Source organism: Arvicola amphibius, chromosome 11, assembly GCF_903992535.2.
Source record: "Arvicola amphibius chromosome 11, mArvAmp1.2, whole genome shotgun sequence".
Classification (NCBI taxonomy): Eukaryota; Metazoa; Chordata; class Mammalia; order Rodentia; family Cricetidae; genus Arvicola; species Arvicola amphibius.
In genome coordinates this window covers 105,623,705-105,646,398 of record NC_052057.2, presented here as the reverse complement: position 1 = coordinate 105,646,398, position 22,694 = coordinate 105,623,705, and the positions used below count along the sequence as shown (strand labels likewise).

At 44.0% G+C, this 22,694-nt stretch overlaps 1 protein-coding gene across 2 annotated transcripts in view; it reads right to left on the bottom strand.

Moving 5' to 3' along the window:
* The window catches only part of Znf462 (zinc finger protein 462), a 77,596-nt gene that overhangs the window by 46,186 nt on the left and 8,716 nt on the right, over positions 1 to 22,694 (bottom strand). For both annotated transcript variants that reach the window (XM_038348075.1, XM_038348076.1), the window contains exons 4-6: positions 21,487 to 21,590; positions 18,238 to 18,356; positions 14,856 to 15,047 (exon numbers count right to left, since the gene is read on the bottom strand). In XM_038348075.1, the coding sequence (XP_038204003.1) occupies positions 14,856 to 15,047; positions 18,238 to 18,356; positions 21,487 to 21,590 (415 nt within the window). The remainder of the gene's footprint in view (positions 1 to 14,855; positions 15,048 to 18,237; positions 18,357 to 21,486; positions 21,591 to 22,694) is intronic.

Sequence of the window (22,694 nt, the reverse complement as noted above, 5' to 3'; positions counted from 1 at the left end):
GATGGGGCAAGAGACAAGTGTGCAAGCCACTGAAGGAGAGAAAGGAGCAGCAGAGTTCAGTGCAAAAAGTCAGGCCTATTTCCAGAGTGAATGGCGCTGGAGTCAGGCAACAGGAGACCAGTTCAGGAGAGCGGTTCCATGGAATGCTGAAAGGAGAATACAGACCCCTAGCAGTTTTAGGCAAAAAAGACTGAGTGGCAAGGAAGCCAGGAAGGGGGTAGGGATCCTTCCAAGAGATGAGCGAGGCAGCCAGGGCAACTACAAGAAAAGACTTGCAGAAGGTCATATTCGAAAATGGCTTTAATATCTCAAACACTGAGCGCTTTTTTTTTGAGGCTCATAGCGGTAGCTTTCCTAGCGTTTTAGGGGAATCTGGCATTTCAACAAATGAGGTTTAAAGGTGAGGCATGGCAGGGCATGGTGCCAGCTGCTGTTAATTCTAGCTCACGGGAGGCAGAGGCAGGCAGATCTCTGTGAGTTTGAGGCCAGCATGTTCTACATAGTGAGTTCTAGGCCAGCTAGGGCAACATCGTAAGACCCTGCTTTGTTTACAGAAGCAAAGTGACCTGGAGAAAGAGCTCTGGTATTTCTCTTCATTTGAAAACAGCAGGAACCTGGTCAATAGTTCCTGTTTCAGGGAACCGTTGTGTACAGAAACAATTCCTACTTCTAGTATAAAGGTAATAAATGATAGTTATTAATGAAAATATGTATTGCTAATTGACCATAATACTAGGAACAGGTCAGTCAGAGATTGGGACGTAACATCCTCTTGGCCCATTCGGGACACCAAATGTTAAAGTTTCTGATAGAGGTGGTTTCCGTTAAGCACCAACACTCAAGTTTATATAACTTGAGTCACGGCATCAGGATCACTTTCCAAACACAGAGTTATTTTATAATCAAAGGAAGCAAAGTAAAGAAACTTCATTTCAGAGCCAAAGGTAAGACATGAGTTTTCGGGGATTCTCTCCTTTTTAATAACGGCGATTCTTTGACTGGTGGATCACTTCCCAAACACTGATTTATGTTGGAGAATATTATTTTCAGGTGTATTAATTTTGTTCATGCTGCATTTGATTAACTGTAAAGCTGTGATTCTTTGCTTGTCTAACACACCTGATCCTCCTAATAAAGAGCTGAATGGCCAGTAGCGGGGCAGGAACAAGGATAGGATAGGAGGGGTTAGCAGGCAGAGTGGATGAACAGGAGAAGCGAAGAAAAGAGAGAGAGCAAGGAGAGGAGGATGTCAGGGGCCAGTCACCCAGTGACACAGCAAGTCACAGAGAAAGAAGTAAAGAAAGGTATGCAGAAATAGGGAAAGATAAAAGCCCAGAGGCAAAAGGTAGTCTGGATAACATAAAGAAAAGCTGATAAAAAAAAAAAAAAAAAAAAAAAAAACCCAGCTAAGGCCGGCATTCACAACTAAGAAGAAGCCTCTGTATGTGTTTACTTGGGAGCTGGGTGGTGAGCCCCCCAAAAATCAAAAGAGTAAAATGCCACACAACAGAATTATTTTAGATTTGATGAAAGCAAAGGAAAGGAACTTTATTTCAGATTCCAAGGTAAGACATGGGTTTTAGGGAATCCCTCCTTTTTTTTAATAATCACTATTCTTTGACTGGTGATAAATGAGCATGAATTGCTAAGATATTTACCTCTACTTAATAATATCTAATAATAATTTTGGATATTAGGGCACATCCATTTGATCCCTGAAATGACCTCAGAAAGTGGGCATTGCTGTTTTACATATTTTGGGAAAGCAAGACTCAGAGAGGATTTAAGGATAGTAATGCATGAAACAGAGCTCAGCAGGACACCCACCAAAGAGCACACATTTCATTGCGGTGTGAAAGCTACTTCCTGGACCCCAGCCTGCAGCAGCCCTGGAACCCCCCTCAAACTCAGTGATCTGAAGACTAAGTCAATGTGAACAGCATGTTGAACTCATCTCGAAAGGATCATTTGCCTAATTTTCAGTAGCTCTAGTGGAGTAAAAAACGATCTTTGTTGGCGTTGGCTCAATCAAAAACGAATCCAGTGGCGCACAGTTAGGGGCACATCCCAAGCCAGCACTGCTACATCCCTCCCGAATTCCACTGGAAAGGAACTGTTCGGAGTTGGGGCAGAGGAACCGTGGAACATCTGGACGCTTTCCTCGAGGATGTCTGATTGGCACCGCAGAGACAAGGAATGAACGTCTGGGGTGGAACTTGGACAGGCTGATGAAATAATCAGGTGTCGCAGATCTGTGGCTGTCGATAACCTACGCCTCCCTTCTAGATCCAGGAAGCTCAAGGGTACAATGTAAGCTGCTCCCCACTGTCTGCAAGTTGGCTCTGGGGCACAGCTGGTCCTATGTGACATAATGAGGCCCCCGCAGTCCCTCCTGAGACTGAGATGACCGAGGGCAAAAGTAGCCACCAAAGCTTCCTTTCCTCTGTTAGTTTGCCTTCTCTGATTTTCAAAACTGATAAGTAAACGAATAAATAAGCAATCTGACGTTGAATAGAATCACTACTTTTTCGGCCAACAGTTTTCAGTCTTCATTCATAGTAGGTAATATTTATGACCTCAGCACACTCCCTAGGTGTACGGGAACTCAGAGGATACGCCTGGCAATCAAAGACTGCAGAAGTAGAACCATGGACTAATGTAGCCTTTCAAAAAATAACAAAAAAAAAAACCCAACTATTTTAAAAGGGAAAAAATATTTTATTTGAATATCAAGCTTGATCTTTCAAATAATTGTTTTCTGTCTGGGAGTAGTGGTTCATTCCTGTAATCCTACCACTTAGGAAGCTGAGACCAGATTGTCATGAGATTGAGACCAGCATCCATGGGAGATAATATGTGTGTGTGTGTGTGTGTGTGTGTATATGTGTGTGTATTTATATATATATATGTATTATATAAATGTATCTTAAATATATACAAATATATATGTATTTAAAATTTAAACAGTTCAAGGATGATCTTGGCTATAGATTGAAAACCTATTTCAAAAATTAAAAAAAAATAATCATCAAGACTCAAAAAGAGTCATGCTTTTCAGGGATACATTATGAAGGTTATAAACCAAAATGCAAAATATAATAATAATAATCCTGCAGACAAATTAGGAAAAACTATCTTATTTTGTTGCCATAACAACATATAGAATTCACTAATTTTAACGCATCTATGGGGAATTTCATTTACAATTTAACCGTCTGCCTGTGGTTTAGTTAGAGTCAACAGGCTTCTGCCTGCAGACATGTTGGTGGCATTAGTTTAGCCTGCGCACAAGGTAGATGTGAGTTCCTTCATCTTCCTTTCTGCAAATTCCTAATTAAAAATTTACCCAGAGGCAAAATTTTAAAACACTGTAAAATCATCATAATAATAAAATCACAACTTACAAGTACAATAATTTGTGATTGCCGTAGCTATTAACTACACAGCTGCTCACTCCTTTTTCTTTGGGACAAGAGAGATAGGCGGCAGCCATTGGCAACTTCATCTGCTTCTATCTTTTTTTTTTTTTTTTTTTGCAGAAATTACTGTGACATACTCACGGATACACTGACATTATATCGAGATAAGCCTGAAGAATCTCATGTTTATTTTTAACAGTAAATCAGATTTGTGATTAACAAAGATAACCTGGGAAAACAGCTCGGAAAAGACTGATGTTAAGAGCCAGAAAGATGAGCTGACATCAGTGAAGGATGTGAGGACCGGAAGGGGCTGTTCAGGGTTGGGATTCAGCGATTGTACTTTTATGTCAACTTGACACAAGGTAAAGTCACCAAAGAGGGAGCCTCAATTGAGGAAAAACGCCTCTATGAGACTTTTACCATCAGGCTGTAGGCAAAGCTGGAGAGCATTTTCTTAATTACTGACTGATGGGGGAGGGTTCAGCCCACGTGGGTGGTTTCAGTCCCTGGGCTGGTCCTGGGTTCCCTAAGAAACAGGCTGAGCAAGTCACAGTGAGCAAGCCAGTAAGCAGCACTCTTCCAAGGTCTCCGCCTCCAGGTTCCAGCCACGCTTGAGATCCTGTCCTGACTTCCTTTGATGATGAGCGGTAATTTGGTAAACCTTTTCCTTGACAAGTTTCTTTGGATACATTGTATCATCACAGCATTAGTGACCCTGACTAGGACAGCAAGTTTGGAGCTGGAGGGAGACAAGGGAGCCAGAGAAGCCAGTATGCTGGAAAAGGCTCCTCTGAATGGCTAACTTAGTGTCTGTACCAGGCTTGGGGCAAAGCTCAAAGCAGGAGCTACAGAGAGTTTGAGTTTCTGATGCTGGATGTGGAGTGTTATGGTCAAAGCAGCTACAGATGGGCAATGGGATTCAGACAGGGGAAGGCAACTCTCCCAAGCTGGGGAGCCCAGTTTTGGCTAAATCACTCCATGAATATGCTCTAGTGTTTGACGGATACAGCGGTATGTGAAAGAAACAGTAAGACTCGCACCAAGTCCACAGAGGAGGAAAAAAGATAATTCTGGAACGTCAGGAAAGTAAAAATAAAAAAGAAATAGTAAACAAAGAAGCACAAATAGTCTTGAGGGAAAAAAAAGAAGGGAATTAAGTCACTGGAGTTACAGAAAGGGAGAGAGAGATGGGGGGATTATTAGGTAAAAAAAAAAACAACAACACTTGCCATATAAACCTGAGTTCAATCCCTGGGATCCATCCACATAATGGAAGGAGAAAACGAACTCCTCCAAATTGTCCTCTCTCTCTCTCTCTCTCTCTCTCTCTCTCTCTCTCTCTCTCACACACACACACACACACACACGAAACATAGATGGTGGTTCCAGTAGGGGCAGAAGCTGCCCAAGTCAGTTAACTTAGAGGAAGGTGTGACTGGAGAGACGTGTGGCACAGGAAGCCAGCACACCCTGGGATACACACAGCCAGATCCAACCAGCGCTTCCGAATACTACCCAGTTGATGGTAGCTTCTGATCGTTCAGGTGAACTTGCGAAAATCCCCAGGCCTCTGCAGAAGGGAGCCGTTGCTTCACTGGCTTTGTCTGTCATTCCCTTCGCAGCTCTAATTAAAGCCAATTTAAGAAATATTTATTAAATGGCCTGCCAAAGTACTAGGCCTCTGGAAAAAAAAAAAATAGGAGGCAGTCCTTGACCTCAGAGAGACAGATATGGTAGCTGATAATTACACAGATATTTGGTAAGTCAAGAAATGGAAGTGGCTAGAAGGGTCAAAAGCTATCAAGCATCAAACATGCTTCGTATTCATCCCCCGGCAACATCTCACTTTCAGCCCGTTCCTCTAAACAGGCTAGACAGTCAGTAATCTTGATTTTGGCACTTAACTTATAGACCAATTTGCTACGTTTTAAAATGAATTAGGTTTCCAGAAAATAGCAGGGATATGGGTCCTATTAAAGTATGGGGGGAGGAGGGATGAGCACCCCTGAAAATAAAATTAACGTTTGATTAGGAAACTTTAAAGGTCTTATGATTCTGAGAATCCTGCCTTAAATACATACATACACACATACATATATATATGTATGTATATATATATATATATCACATGTAAAAACAAACAATAATACTTTAACTACTCAACATTTGTTGTATTTCTTGTTGAGAAAGAATGCTTTTGGCTTGCTTATCCTTAAAACTAGATTCTCAAATTTCAAATGTATGTATGTATATACAAATATATATGTGTGTATATATATATATGTATATATATATATTTATGGTTCATCGAGTGATGGAATACATCAAGTGAGAACAAAACCACAAGAGGGAAAATTCATTTTCAATTCATGGTTCTAGAACTTTAAAATGATTAAAATAATAAAATAAGTTGTCTTTGTTTTGTTTTGTTGTTTAGTCTATTCACAGAACAAATATGGCGCTTGTCTACAGTGAACTATTAGTAGAGCTTTTTTGCTGGGTAGAGAGGGGCTAATTTACAGGTGACTCCAGCCTTTTCTGCTAAGCAGGGCCATGAAACTGTTCTCTAACTGTAAGTAGGTAAAAATATTGCAAACGGTGGGGAAGGGGGGTTTTATATAGCCACATCAAAAGGATGACTGTGACCGATCACAGTGTCTCTTAAGATTTATTGTATATGTGAGCATCTGCGTACATGTATGAACACATGCATGCTGTGCCCATAGGGACCAGGAAAGCTTGGAGCTGATGTTACAGGTGGTCGTGAACTGCTTGATACGGGGGTATTGGGATCTGAACTCTGGTCCTCTTGAGGAGACAGAGTGGTCTTAACCACTGAGCCATCTCTTCAGGCTGCTGCTATTTTTAATACATTCTCATTCCTGAAGAGACGGAGATAGACTTTACTGCTCGGAAATACTGAGCGTTTTCCACAGCGGTGAGTGTCGTCCCCGTCCTGTCCCGTGTCCCCCCCCCCCCCCCCCCCCCCCCGTTGATTTTTACAGTTCAGCCTGCTCCTAAACAAATCCGCGGTCTCTCCCCCTGCGTTAAATTCCTACCACCCTGCACTTCCGTTCCCCCACTCTCACACACCCTCCCCTCCAGTGAGACTGAAGTTCGGTCCTAGCATAAGATCCACGTCCTCTGTGGGCCAATTCCTTCTCCTTCCCAGAGCGACAAGTCATTACAGGCTACAAAGACAACTTCTCACTTCATATTTCCGGTCCCTTAACTTAATACTACCTGCATGTCTAGTAACTTAAGCTCTCAATAGCAAGGAATAATTCCAGAACCCCCCAAACGTACAAGAAGAGGTGTGCTATGCTAGCCCACCTCACTGCCTAGCTGTGCAGTTCAGCCGTTAGGCCCTGACGAGGCAGAAAGGTGGACAAGCACAGACTTTGGATTTAATGTAAGAAACCCAACTCTAGCACATTTAGGTTTTGTGATTTTTTTTTTTTTTAACCTCATCGTCTCAGCCCTTGGGACTTCAGTTCCCTTCTTATAAAACCAAATTAATCATTTTTTACCTCACATTCATGAGACGTATTAAGGCCGATGATCAATTTAAGGCAATCAGCAGAGCTAAGTCAATAAAAATGATTGCTTTTAATCACTTAGGAAGCAAACAAGGAGACATGCCGAGTCCTTATATAAACTACAATGGATGGCCTTCCCTCTGGCCCAAAGGGAGGAAAATCACCAGCAATGCTAAAAACTAAGAACTAGATTAAGGGTTGGGAAGGTCTGACGTCCGAGTGGCTTTAGCCGCAGTTGTGGCGGGGAACTACGCTCTGCGTGAAAAATAAAAGATGACGTAAGGGGCTTGGCTTGTGAGACCCGCCTAAGAATACTGTGTGTGTGTCTCCTAGGAAGCTGGAGACCCAAGCCGCGGAGCAGGCTCTCAGGAGCGGGTGTGCGGCTTTATGAAATTTAAGCTGGGCCAGCAGCACTCTGCCTAACACCTCCCTGGGTGGAGCTTGCAAAAGGATTAGAGCCCAGAGGCCAGAACTGATTCCCCTCTGGGCCTCGGTAGCAAAGGGAAGGAGCCCAGCAGAAAATAAAGACATCCTCTACCTGAAACCTCGGCCAGTCACGCCGCCTTGACCTTCCTTTATAACTCTATTTTTGTTGAACTACCACCACCACCACTGGGATTATTCTGCAGGGATAGAGGATTCTAAATAGTGTAAGAAATGTGCGCATTACTACGACGTCCCTTCCCGGTCACATCATTAAAACTTGGATAACTTTTAAAAAGAAGAAGAGTAATGGCTTCCAAAACTATTTTTGGTATCTTGTTGTCAACTGTGCACTTAAAAGAATTCTTTTCACAAGCCAATCTTTCTCGGGACATAATCCTGCGCCCCAGCAGTGACACCCCACATCTTTCTCCCTGAATCAGAGTTAGTTCCTGCTGTTCTTCGCAGACTCCATACCCTGTCTGAGGCATGCAAAAAATTCTCTCTTAAACAGTCATATTTGCAAGAGGAGGGGACTTCTGGGTCAGGTAAGTCTCAGGACAACTTGAAGGGCTTTTGATTAAGTAAAATCAAACTAACACATCAAGATTTTGCTGCTGTGACAGAAAACTCAAGACAGGCAATAATATGATGAGATTTTTTTCCTTTCCAAAAAGAATAAATATTATTCTCAATGACTGGAGTAATAATAACTCAATGTATTTTCTACATAGTTAAAAATGGGGTTTATTTTCTTTTAGGTTATTGATTCTCAACCTGTGGGTCACGGGTGTCACCCAAGACCATCAGAAAACACAGATGATTGCATTATGACTTATAACAGTAGAAAGTTATAGTTATGAGGTAGCAATGAAAGGAATTTTATGGTGGGGGGGTCATACAACATGAGGAGCTGTATTGAAGGATCATGGTGTTAGGAAGGTTGAGAACCACTGCTCTAAGCCATTTCTTCTGGAAGTCAGCAGGCAGTCTCCACCTAGTCACCAAGGCTACCAAAGATAGATGTGGAATTACGTAGTCAACTCCAGTGTGACTTGGAACTAGTTATGAGTGTGCTCAGTAATAGGCGATTTACATTTCTGATGACCAAATGTCCCTGTTGGCTTGCGGAGAGGGGGATGGGCTAGTTGACTAGGTTCCCAGGACATTGAAAGTCTACACTTGAACTGTTATCTATTTCCACACACACACACACACACACACACACACACAAATGTGGCTGGCTCAAAAACATTAAAATTCACTGTCAAACAATTGAAAAGCATTTCAGGTTCCAAATCCCAGGCATGTGGGTTTCTTTGGAAGAGTCTACCACACGATCAAGTTCAAGACAATCATCAATCTGGAGGGTTTCTATCTGCCACTCATGCCAGTGCTTAGAGCTTTTCCTCTGGAGACCACATAGTGCAATCTAGAGTCTTTGATGCCACTCTGTTTTCAGGGAGCCACCAACTCTGAAGACTCTATAGTAGAACTGCCATAGAACTGCCGTGCTTTGCAATAAGCATAAAATAAACTACAGACTACATTTTATGAAGGAATTCTGATGTCAAAGAGGGAAGGTTAGTAGTGTCTGGTCACATCATTCTGAGACCAGCTGAACCTATTAAAAATGATAGTCAAAGCCATTAAAATTATGTCTTATATCCCACGTGCTCTAAACGATGTAAATCTTTGTATCTTCCAGTTATTCGTGCAAAAGTCTCGATTTCATTACTGTCGTTTTTAGAGAAACCATATCTCTCTCTCTCTCTCTCTCTCTCTCTCTCTCTCTCTCTCTCTCTCTCTCTCTTTCACCCCAAGAGAAATCTGATTGCAATTGGAACCTGTGTGGAAGGTCTGATGCCCTAGCAAACTAATTGGATCCTCTCAAAGGTTGAATTTTATGTCTGACCTATTTAGAGACCTGAAAAGCGTCTCTGCAGAAAGCAGCTATCCCGGATCTCAGTTTTTAGGTGTCAGGTAGCACCACAGTCAAGGCTAAATGAGTTGATAGTTTAGAGATAGCCTCGACACCACCCTCCTTCTGCGCTTGCCCACACGTCACCCACACACTAGTGCTGGTAAGACTTTCCCCATGTCTTGCATTTGACACCTTGGGATATTCCACACATTATCCAAGTTGACCACGATGAGCTGCACAAATGAGACTTTTAGAGCCATTGCATCGCTTCATATCAGCAGCCTGGTGGGACAATCCTTCGGGGAAAAGAAAAGTTCTACTCATCAACGAGTTTTGAGAGTCTGCTTCAGTCTATACAGGATCATTGAGCTTGGGTTTCATTTTTCCCAAAAACATATGTTCAGAGACATGAAAAATAAACTGTCCACTGAAGGGACAACTGTATACACTGACTTCAAGAGGCACCCCTGTTACCTGGCAACCTTCTAGCAATACCCATCCCTCTCCAGCTACCCCATCTCAACCTTCAGTTTCCTTTCCACACTGATGGTCGGTCTCATGTAGAGAACAATGACGATACTTCAAATGCTACGTGAAGGTGGATCTGCTCACTATGGCATGATGGTTGCATCAGAAACTCTCGGTGAGAATGGTCCCCAAGGCTTCATCCTTAAATGGTTGTCTTTGGAACATCTCTCTTAAATGGATATAAACTCTCTTAGCTTTGGGGAGTTTATATAAGTCTGGGAACTCAGTACAGTGGACTGAATTGAGAACTAGGAAGTTTCCAAGAAACCAGTTACAAGAATACTGTATTTCCCAAATGCCTACCTGACTGTCCCATTTAGAACAGGGACAGAACCATGGTACACCTACAAGTGCAAATACAGCCTTCGGGTAAGGGACAGAAGTGATAAAAATCAGGGCAGGGCCCTGAGAGTTTAGAAAGCATGCTTCAAAGGAAGGAAAAGTCATAAACTATAGAAAGACGCAGTCAAGGAGAAAATCTTTCAACGTGCCCTGTGGAGCTTATTTAACAGATGTGGGCAGGGAGGAAGAAGTTAGCAGCTAGAGAGGGGAGGAAACATCAGGGTTGGTTGACGAAGGCATTCTGCGATAGGAAAAGAATAACTGAAGTCAACTTTGAGTGAAGGTAGAGGACTGGGATTTTCAGAGGCGAGGCGCCTATGGTTCCTCAGGAAGATATACCTCATTTTAAGAAAAGGTGATTGTCAAATACTCTATAATCTAGAATTTTAAAAAGGCAACTAAAAGCTAGGTGGTGGTGCATGCCTTTAATCCCAGCACTCGAAAGGCAGAGGCAGGTGGATCTCTGTGAGTTCAAGGATAGCCTGGTCTACAAGAGCTAGTTCCAGGACAGGCTCCAAAGCTACAGAGAAACCCTATCTTGAAAACCAAGTCAAACCAAAACAAAAGGCAACTGAAAATGTTATGGTCACAGAACATAGTCACAGAACAGCCAGAAACAGTGGCAAAAGCCCAGGACTCCCATTTTCTGAAAGCTGTAAGTTTGAGGGCAGCCTGAGCTATATGATGGGGTCAAGACCAGTCTGTCTTAAAAAACAAACAAATCACATTGCTCCTTACATTTTCCTGTTACCTCAAAATTGCCAAAACTGAAAAAAGTTCTCATGGCTCATTATACTTTTTACAATAATTCACAAAATCAAAGACTTCTCCATTGGAGTGGTATAATGACTAAATTTTTTGTGTTTTTCTTGGGGCTGCTAACTAGGTGTCAGGGTGTTCTCTCTCTCTCTCTCTCTCTCTCTCTCTCTCTCTCTCTCTCTCTCTCGTTCTACCGTCTGTTTTAATAGTCTCATGGTAGCTAATTCTTAAAGCAAGCAAGGACATACGGCAGAAAGGACTGGATAGGCAGAAAAAAAAAACAATTTGTTAGCTTGCTTGGTTGGTTTTGGCCAGGAAACATTCAAGGAGGAAAAAGGCAGGACATGGCTGAATTACCAGTTACATATCCATTGCTCATGTCTTGTATAGCTTCTCAGCCTAAACCAACCTCATGGCTGAACTCCATTGGCCTACTTTCTTTGTTACTTTATATCTGTGCCTGTACGCAGTTCTCTGGACTGAAAGCGGAGACTTGGAAACAGCCTGAGAAAAGGCAGTCCTATATCTTATATGGCAGGAGAAGGAACACGGTAAACACCTCCCTGCGGAACACTTCCCTCTGTTGACAACCTCACTGTCTTCCCTTAATGCACTGTTTTGAATAGCAAGTGAGTGCCACTTCCCATTATCCAGCGCGCAAAACCAATACCACACGCACAGCCGTCGCTTTTCTTCCCAACCACACTGATCATGCAAAGTATTTAGGAGTCGTGAAACATGTCAAGACTGACAGCTCAGAGCCCAGGAGCCCTGCTGAAGCGCAGAACAGGTGTGTGGCCAGGCAGCTGGGGTTGAGGGCTGCCCTCTACCTCCCAGTTTTCCTTTCTCAGCTTCCCTCCCCCTCCCCCCCCCCATTCAGCGCATCCCTCTGGGTTAGGACTGCGACGAGCAGAGACAGAACCTCCCCTCTGGACTATTTCCCTCTGCCAGAAAGAACTGGCTTGTTCTCAAGACAGCAAGCGCTTGCCCACTGCAAAACAGCAGCGAGCTTGTCAACTCGTTTTACTCTCATTGCTCACTAGGGATTTAGATAGCCAAGGACATACTGGCCATTTCCCTGGGTTTATGGATCTCCACTCCCCCTAGGCCTGCAACACATTTTTTTTGGTTCATGCATTCACAGGGTCCTGGCATCTGCTGTGTGGGAAAACCCTAAATGAGAGCCAACAGCCCCACAGCTTCTCCCTATTAAAATGTGCAATTGGATTTCACATGTGTGTTTCAAACACCATTCAAAGCATGATTTACAGGCTACCGTCTAGCCCCACAGCTGTTTTTCCGTCCTCCAGTCTGAGCTGTTTCTAGGAATCCGCCACGAGTTGCCTGGCAAATAGTCCTCCTAGCGTGGGCCTCCTAAGTCATTCCTGGCCGTGCTAAACAATGCAAGATCTAAAGCAGGGCTTGAAGAAAATACTTATCGAATGCACACACTATTAATTACTCGGTCCACACAATTATCCTTCCCTGGAACAGCCTGTCTGCTGCCTCCTTTCTGTTCAGCCCACCTCCTAATCAACTTTTTTTGTCATCAAATTAAACTAATCGTGGCTGGTCCTTGGATATGGGTTATTTATGTGCATTAAAAACAGCACAGGGCCGAGGAGTTTTGCGCCGGTCTCCGCAAATGGTTACCACCTAGAGCTTCCAAGCAAATGTGTCCTTTCTCAAGACAGAAAACAAAAAGCAGCACCGCATAGAGGAAATTACCTTCCCGCGGCTGTGAGCTGCAGTCACTCAATGTCAGACCGCCGTGTTGCTGAGAACCCACCCCTCTCCACAGCCCAGCTTCTGAGACTCTGACACCCCCCCCCCCACACACACACATACACAAAAGAAGGTTATGCTTCATTCAGGCATGGGGCTGTAGTAAGCTCAGATGTGCGAGCCGATGTCTTCTAAGCATTTCATTTTCTGGTGCTGGAGGGCCAGAACCGTCTTGTGTTTGTTTAGGGTTTGTCTCTGCCTAGACCAGCTTGCAGCCAGCACAGGTTCGGAGAGTTGGCAGCACCCAGCTCTTTTTAGCCTGGGCGGAGAAGAATGAGTGAGGAAGCTAGGGGATCCCCTTATCCCGGGACTGAGACCAAACTCGCAAGGCAGACGAAGGAGGTTTGCTACTGAGTGCACTGTCCTAGGAAAAGGCTTTACCAGGATAGTATTTAAGTGGATCAGTTTCACCCAAGTGGCTACAGGAGTATAGCTTCCATTTCAGATTAACAGACAAAAAAAATAAATAAATAAATAAAATTCACATTAATAAAAACCTTACAATTTAGGACAGATTTGATTTTTGCCCTCTGGTCACAATACACTACAACCCCCGCACACCCAGGGAGGAGAATCGGAGGGTGAAGGGGGCTATTCCTTTATTCTTTCACAGGTACTCTCCCGCCACTGTAGCCGGGAGAGTCTTACGAAAGACACAGACAGCACCGACTTCCTTCTGCAGTTACAACTACATCTGTGGAGGTCATGCGCTCAATCCCTCATAGGCACCATAAGAACCCCCCCCACCCCCCGTGAGTCAGAAGTTCTTACATTCCCAGTGCTATCTGATGCTCAAGACTTTTTATTTTATTTTAATTTCGGTCTCAGGGCTCACCTCTCTCTTCCCGCCTATTCACAGACTTCACAAATAAAAGTCGTTAATTACTGTTTTGATAGCCTGAGAATTAGTCTGTGTTGACAAGCTGGGCTATCACAGTCTCGAGACACCGTCAAGAACCTCTTCATTTAAGCCCTCACATGAATAAGCAAAATCCACACTCGCCATAAATGGTCCCAAAGATCACAACTGTGACCAAAAGATGAAAACCACAGAAATAAAATGGCCACTCACCAACACTTGCTGTGTGTCAGACACAGCGGGCATTTGACGTGGGCACCTTATCTCATTAGTCTCTCAGGACAAGCAGCTGAGGCTCGTACCTATCATTATTCAACCTCACATACAGGAATAGAAATAAGACTGCCTAGGGAAACACGACTGCCAGAGGGAGACAATAGAAATCCAGGCCTATGCTCCACTTTCTGTCTACTGAGCCCCTCCTATGGATGAAGAGTAGCTCCTGGGAGAAAGGCCCCCTAAGCTGGGAGAACCGTAGACCACAGCTCAGACTGGCTCAGACGTGCTACGGAAGGTACCATGCATCAGAGGAGAAGGTTGGAGCTCCAAGCTCTCCTATATCTCCATTTCTCCACTAAAGAGCCCATCCTACAGGCATTCTGGGAAAGCTGGAAAACCCAGGTCTGACCAGAACAACAAGGTGTCCCTTTGCTCTCAAAAGCCATGCCGACTAACTGGCTCCAAGTCAAGATTGTCGCTTTGGTCACAACGCACATCTCTCAACATCTTCCTCATGCCTGACCTTCAAAACTGAAACGGTGCAAGGCAATTCTAAACCCATTTCCCAATTAATGCTTCCACGACAAACGCCAGCTATAAGAAAACACGGACACCTCTAACATGTCACGTGACCCGCTCTGATAAGAGAGCCCCATTCACTCCCTCTTCCCATCTATTCTGAGCTTCGGCTAGCTTACGCAACCGACACTCCATACACCTCGCAGAACATTTCCTTACAAGACGAGACAGCCATCGAAACAACACGGAGTCTGTCTTGTATTCCATTCCTGTCTCACGAGAATCTACCATAGAAGAACCCAGCACTGGCGTGGCGCGTCCTAGCCAGCATGATCCTCTATTGATATCCATGGACATTACTACTGGGGCACCATGCATATTTAGACTGTGCACGTCTTCCTACCCCAGAGTTTTTCTCTCTTTCCCTTCATTTGAACCATCATATTTTCACGTAAGCATTTCCTCTAGAGAAAAAAAAAAAATCCCAGCTCACTCCGTCCTCTATGGGTGATTCCATCTGGAGAAACCATTCTTACCGTTGGAGTCTTCCACTTCCTCGGTGGGGGTCGCCTTTTGAGAGGAGTGGTGGGCGTGTGAGGACAGGAGACCGACAATCCGTGGCCGGGGAAGGGTCAGGGCTTTTCCGTGGACCTTGAGGGAGTGTTCCTTCAACTGGCTGATTGTCACGGTGGAAAAGGAGCACCAAGAACACTTGTAGGCGTGTTCACCTAGAAGGAGACGGTGGTGAGGTAGAGAGGAAAGGTGGGAGTCAGGAGGACGAGGACTAGAAAGCAAAACCACACCGTTAACTGGCTCCCTCTGGAGATGCGCTCGAAGGGTGCCTGGTCTAGAAACCCTCCGAGGACAACTCCCTGCCCATCCTCACAATCGCAGGCCCTAACGTAGAAGCCCTGAAGCTCCATGGGAAAGTCACCTGTGCCCGTGTGTCTCCTGTTCTAGCTACAGCAGTGAGGTTTTAGGATGGTCCCCATCCACTGTGCCACCTAATTCTGAAAGGGTTAAATCTCTTCTTCCTTCTCTACGCTAAAAAGCGATCATGGCAGGTTGCAGTCGACCCCAGAAAACATTAAGTTTAATTCTTTATCTCAATGGCTTTTCCAAGCATGCTGTCCATCCACGGGAGGGCTACTGTGTTGATTCTCAAAGTTTAATTTTGCTGAACTATACAGCTCCTCATCTGACACATTAACCATTTTCTCCCCACATCGATTTGAGGTTGAGGGTAAGCTCATCATGAAATTCCATTTCCTATCTGAACAACAGTATTGAAATGGAACAGGTCTTTGGGAGGGAGAATTATAGGTGTTAAGCATAAGGGAGAAGGGGAACATGGATACTGTTTTCAGCATCCCATAAATAATACATTTGAACTGAACTACAGCCCAGAAAGCCATGATCAAATTAAGACAAGAGTGTGGCTGGCTTACCTTTGCTGTAATCCACCTTTCTTACATTTTAAGAATGAAGGTTGTCAGTGAGTTTGTCTGATATCAAACAGATATACTCTAGTCTGATCAATCTGGAAATCAATCTCATTTAGAATAAAAAGAGAGCAATTTGGCCCCCGATCTAATAACCCTACTCCTGAGAGTATTAAGAAAATAGCTTACAAGCCAGGTATAGGGGTTCATACCAATAACCCCAGCATTTGAGCTAAAGCAAGAAGTCTTTGAGTTTGAGGACAGCCTGGCTGCAATAGCAGATACGGTCACAAAAATCCCAACGAGCAAGGAAGGGAGACAAGGAGAAAGGGAGGGAAGGAAGGAGGAAGGAGGAAGGAGGGTGGAGGGAGGGAGGAAGGGAGGGATGGAGGGAGGGATACAACCTTAATACAGAGACACTCATTTGGAGTTCAGTATTATTTGTAAACTCACAAGGTGGCTCAGTGGGTAAAGGCACGTGAGGACATAGGCCATGACCCAAGCTATAATCCTGGAACCCACATGGTAGAAGGAACTGCCTCCTGCAAGAAGTCTTCTGACTTATACATGCACAATGGCACACACACTCGCCCACGGGCACACACACACACACACACACACACACACACACACGCACGCAATGGCACATACTCAAACAATGGTACACACAGAGAGAATGTAAATAAACAATTTGATGAAAAAAATTATACTATATATGCGGAAAAGATATGAAACAACCTAGATTCTGGAACAAAAGAAAACAATTAGACAAATGTAGGTATATGCTCTTGATGAACCATCATTAAAATAAATTCTTGAGAACTTGTTATAAAACAGAAAATTAAGAATGAGTTGAAACTTAAATGTACTTTACAGACATTATAATCACAACTGTGAAAAATAATTATACAGAAAACAGTTGACAGGAAGTATCAAATAGTAACAGTAGCCTTCACAGAATAGCATTACTAAATGACAGAATAGATTCCTTCTGTTTTCAAATTTCCTTCACTAAATATGCACTTTAAATGTATTTTCTTAAAGGTGGTATGTCCTATCTTACTGAAGCTTGGCTCAAACTCCTGGACTCTGGGAATCCCCTGCTTCAGTTGCCCAAATGCAAGAACTAAAGATATGCCCTCTCCTGGCTTCTTAAATGTTTATTTTTAAGATTAAATTTAAAAACCAGGAGACAGTGAGTTCAAGGCCACTCTGAGCTATATAGCAAGACCCTATCTATAGACTTCAATAAAAATAAATAAATCAATTGAGAATAGACAAATTGAAAGGCTTATAGCAAACATATGACTTTTTTCCAAACCAAGGATCTCTCAGTGGCTCAGAGTCAAGCTCCCATGGTGTACTGACAGCAGAATTATATTGCTTTTATTTTATTTCTGGATACTTCTTCTGGTCAACTATTGAGCACAAGGAGGCTAGCCAGCTTAATAAGCTCTAGAAGCATGCACCCAACTTAGTATTTTGAAGTTGCAACATCTGGACTGTTTAAAGACCTTCACCTAGGCCAAAGCATTCACCTAGCCCCCCCCACTGGTAAAAATGGCTTTTGACTAGGCAAAAGTCAATGAGAAAAGCTCACCAGGATGCTGTCCCTGCTGAATAATTTAGGATTTACACGAATTTCTAAAAGTAAGATGAACTCTGAAGTTACTCATTCCTTGGACTTCAGAAGTTTCCCAGAGACATAAAAATACTGCCAGAAACCAGCCTACATGGCTAGTCTCCTTGCTCCAACTTGGATCCCTAGTGGGGCTAAGGGCACTTGTATGACTTAAGCAGTTTCATGGCTCTAAAACAGCTTAACAGGTTTAACGATCGTGAAGCAGGGGAACGATATGGGTTCTGTATGAGTGAGTGGGTGGCAAAAGTGAAGAGCCAGGCTCTGGGCAGCCTCTGTGAGACCGTTCAGAACCAATGCTGCAGAAGGCACAGAGAGAATTACATAACGCCTCTCCCTTTGCAGTGCTGTAGGGATGAATATGATGATGGCTGTCACAGCTTAGTGCACAGCCTGGGACGAATGCCATGCCGTGACAGAAACAGCTCAGCTCCTGGACACACGTGACTCAAGTGGAAGAACATGGCTTACCTAAGGGCATCTCCTGAGAAACCTCATGCTTCCTGGGTTTTCTGTTAGCTGCATTTTATCTCAGTTGGTAGTTAGCTTAGTGGATATAAGAGTTCCCTTTTAATATAATTCCATGATCAAGCCAAGGAAATTCAGAAATTTCTTTTAAAACCAAACCAGCATATTCTAATCTCCTGGTAGCATCAACCAAACAAAGCATTGGTGATGACTTTGGTTTTACGAACAAAATTTAATTTTGCATTCTCTTTAAAACTGAACATGTAGCCATCCCAGGAATAAACCATGCTCATTCAAGGAGACTTTAAATTTCACTCATGAGGTAGCCAATTCAAGAGCCGCTGAAGAATCCCACGTATACCAACTCACCAGCATGGGCTTTGAGGATGTGTGTCTTTAGCCGACTGTTGTAGGAGGACTTGAAAGAGCAGAGTTTGCAGCGGAATGGTTTGTGGTGTCCGTGATGGGTCTGCATGTGGCGATCCAAGCTTGAGATGGAAGAAAAGAGAACCAGGATTAAAAACCACAAACATTTCCCCACTGCCCCTTCTAACATTAGACGTCTAAACTGTTCCAATTCTTCCCTGTTGTTTTCTAATGATACGGCACGCCATTACCAATCAATAAATAAAGAAGCCAAGTTGCGAGAGGAATCTTAGCAGGAGGAGAATCTGGATTAAAGGATCTTTCTAGAAGCCCAGTGTGGTTGCACATGACTATAATCATAGTACTTGGAAGGTAGAGGTAGGAGCATCAGGGGTTCAAGACCAGCCTTGGCTACATGGTAAATTCTAGGATAGTTGCATGGAGAGAGAGAGAGAGAGAGAGAGAGAGAGAGAGAGAGAGAGAGAGAGAGAGAGAGAGAGAGAGAGAGAGAGAGAGAGAAAGAGAGAGAGCGCGAGAGAGAGCTCAAGATGCATGGCATACTCCTGCTCCCACCAGGTGCCCTGTCCTCTGATCTCTATCCAAACAGAGCACGGTGCAAGTGTGTTTCAAGGAATCGTGCATGCAAGGAAGGGGTGAGCCGAAACCCTGCCTGATAAACAGCAACCACGGTTGCGCATATCACTCTTCCAGAAGCGGTTTATGAGGGCATGACTTAATTAGAATGAACCCCTAGCACTTCTTAATAATTATTAGTCTGAAAAATAATAAAGCTAACCAACAAGGTGTGGGATGTTCTCATTTGTACAGTACTCCAGAGGTCTGCATTCCATTCTCAATGACTCACAGGGAACTCTTGCTGCTCACCACCGAAACATGTACTGTTCTTCTGAGAGCCACCACTACACGACCGATGGCCTCCGGACAGCTCCCTCTGGATGCCCTTTAGCTAAGCCCACACTTAACCTGCTCTACCCAAACCCAGCACACTTTCCTACAAAACCAGTTCTCCTCATTTCCGCAAACGACCCTGCCATTCTCTCAGCCAACCAGACTCAAACCTGGATGCCACTTCTACTTTGTTACATGGTCTTTACCGATTCATTCCTGAAGCCAATCCCCTAACTTCTTAAATGAGCTCCTATTATTTCTTCTAAATTGATCTCCCTGGCTGAGCTACACAGTCAGACCAACTGAGACAGAATCCCAGCTATTTACTTATGAGCTACTTGGCCTCAGGAAAACTCTTTAGTCTCTTCAGGCCTCACTTTTTCCATCTATAATATAGAGAGGATAATGGGGCCATAGCTCATAGGGCTGTTTTGTAAATAGAAAGAGGTAATAATTGAAGATACTTAAGATAGTGCCTGCTATATCAGCAGGTGCAATAATTGTTAGTAATTATGAATATGTTACTCATTCCAGACTCTTCCTTTTGCCAGTACTGTAATTATAATGTACTAATTCCTGGCATTTAAAGACAACCTAATAGGATGTCTATTTAGGTAGCCAGGAGGTAACTTCCACTATTCCTTTTCACATAAGTTAAAGCTTATTTAAACCAAACCACCAGGTAAGACCTCAGAGAGACTTACACGCTCTCCTCCTCAGACCCTCTCTTCTCCCTCCTCTGGCATCTCAAACTATGCAGGTCTACCTTCCCATGTTAAGACTCGACTCAATGTCCATAAAACCCTCCCAACTCTCTCCCAGGCAGAAGGTGCATTGTTCTTTGTTAAATTTCACAGCACTCAGGACTGGGGAGATGGCTCAGCAGTTAAGAGCACTGGCTGCTCTTCCAGAGAACCCTGGTTCAATTCCCAGCAACCACATGACAGCTCACAAGTATCTGTAACTCCAGTTCCAGGAGATACAACACCCTCATACATACATACATACATACATACATGCAGGCAAAAACACATAAAATAAAGATGAAAAACATTTAAAAAGTTCACAGCGCTTTACTGAAATCTCATTTTAAAAAGTGCACCTCATCTCCCCAGTCCTTTTGCTGCTGTTATTCTTTCTCATAAGTCAATCATATCCTACTCTTCTTCATATTTTCCCAAGACAGAGTGCACAGCATATATTATTCTTTTATTCAAAATAACTTACTGAGGGCCCGTGTGTATTGTGTGGTATGGTTTAATACTTAAGGAACTGAAAAGAACACCAGGTTTAGTGCTGCAGTACGGATTAGATGTCAGGCTCTGGACCAGAATAAAAAGTGTGCTGTCTACCCTGCTCTCCGGAGACACACGGCCTCCTCCTGCTTTCGAGAGTTGCACCCGTACTTGGTTTCCTTGAAGCGAACAAGTCTCACTGATTTTCAACTGCAGCAGAAATAAGAGTTAAGCTAGCTAGCTACCTCCAATATTCTGCCAGCCTTAAGAGGAAGAAAATTTATGCGACAAAAAGTTTACTCTTTTTAGACCCCCCCATCACCCCAAATTCCCGCTTTTAAAGCTATGGTGGGGTGATGGCACATGGTACATTCCTGCTTCTTAGACTCCCCAGAATTTTTTAACAATTTGTAAGGGGGGGACAGAGAGAGAGGAGAGAGAGAGAGAGAGAGAGAGAGGAGAGAGAGAGAGAGAGAGACGAGAGTGTTTATGTTTTGCCATACACTTGCCACAGTATGCATAAGGGAATCAGGCCACCACTTGCATAGGTCAGTTCTCCCGACTTCTCCATGTAAGTACGAGGAACTGAACTCAAGTTGCCAGGTATGGCAAGGGGTGCCTTCCCCTACCTCTCTACCTGGCTGGCCCCCAAGCAAATCCTTAGTCTCCATAGCCTTGTTACCTTCCAGTGACTCTTGAGTCACCGGGTTAACAGGACTCATTTGCCTACTTCATGCCTCAACTCCCAAAACAGAATTTGAATTCTTCAAATGATACTCAACTTTTGGCTAAATATTTGGAAGCCCTAGCAGTAAAACCTTCTTCCCTTGGGTAAACCATAACAATTCCACAAGTTCCCGATTTTTAAATGCCCATATTGGCCAAATCTAATGTCACCTTTTCAATACTCTTCTTGGGCCCATTTTATAGATGGCAAGAGTGAGGGCCAAGGTCCCTCTTTTGTTTGGGGATACCTTAGCACAGGTAGGGACTGGGAGTTGAACTTTCATGCTCATCTGAGTGTCTGTCTGTCTCCTGCTGCAGCTCAGCTACCTTCTCTAAAATATCCTCTCCCAATGACCACGGCAGACGACCCAGTGGCACTTACTTGTGTCGGAAAGCAGAAACAAAGGAGCAATACTGGCAGCTGTACTTGTCCTCGCGGGTAAACATGGCCAGGGCCAGGTGGCTCCTCTCATGAGAACGCAGCCCCTGCATGGACATCAGGACTCGGTCACATTGACTGCAATGGTATCCCCCCGGGCGGGTTTCATCCTCCAACATTCCATCAAGCAAGCAGTATCCACCATCCACCCGGCCCACCAGGGTGCCACTGTCGTCTCTGGCTGCTTCCACTCCATCCAGGAATAAGTGGGAAGGGTCCTCATCTTCCTGCTAAGAGAACCACACACACACACATGCCCCACCAACAAAATAAATATCCATTGTTATCACCCCAGCTTTCTTCTTTACCCGTCAATCTCCCAAGCTTGTCAGCGTTTCCTGGCAGCGTTCTCTCCTGTGCCTCTCTGGTTCCCCACGGAGGGAGGGCAAGCTGGAGTAGCATTTCTTTCACAGGCGTGTTGGTTTTGGGGTGACATACTTTGGAACTAGAGGGCCTGAGACATGGGACATGGACTTTTCTGGTCTAAAGATGGTTTATTCATTACCAGTTTTAGAAAGAAATTTTAAATTGTGATCTCTATTCCAAAATAAAGTTGGATTAGGATTATAGCTCTAAGAGAAGAAAGGAGGGGACCTGGAGAGAGGGGAGGGGAGGGGAAGAGAGGGGAGAGGAAAAGCGTGGTCTAGCTGTAGTGGTTTGGATGAGAATGGCCCCTGTAGATTCATATTTTGTGTGCTTAGTCCTAATTGATGAACCGTTTTTGGAAGGATTAAGAGTGTGTCCTTATTGTAGATGTGTCACTGGGGATGGGTTTTGATGGGTTTTGATGTTTCAAAAGTTCATGTCAGGCCCAGTCTCTCTCTCTCTCTCTCTCTCTCTCTCTCTCTCTCTCTCTCTCTCTCTCTCTCTCTCTCTCTCTCTCTCTTTCTCTCTCTCCCTGCTGCCTATAGATCAGGATATAAAACTCTGAACTACTTCTCCAGTACCATGCCTGCTAGTAGTCCATCACACTCCACACACCCACCATGATAATAATGGACTACCTTTCTGAAACTATAAGCAAAGTCCCAATGAAATGCTTTCATTCATAAAAGTTGGCTGCTGGGCGGTGGTGGCGCACCTTTAATCCCAGCACTCGAGAGGCAAAGGCAGGTGAATCTCTGTAAGTTTGAGGGCAGCTTGGTCTACAA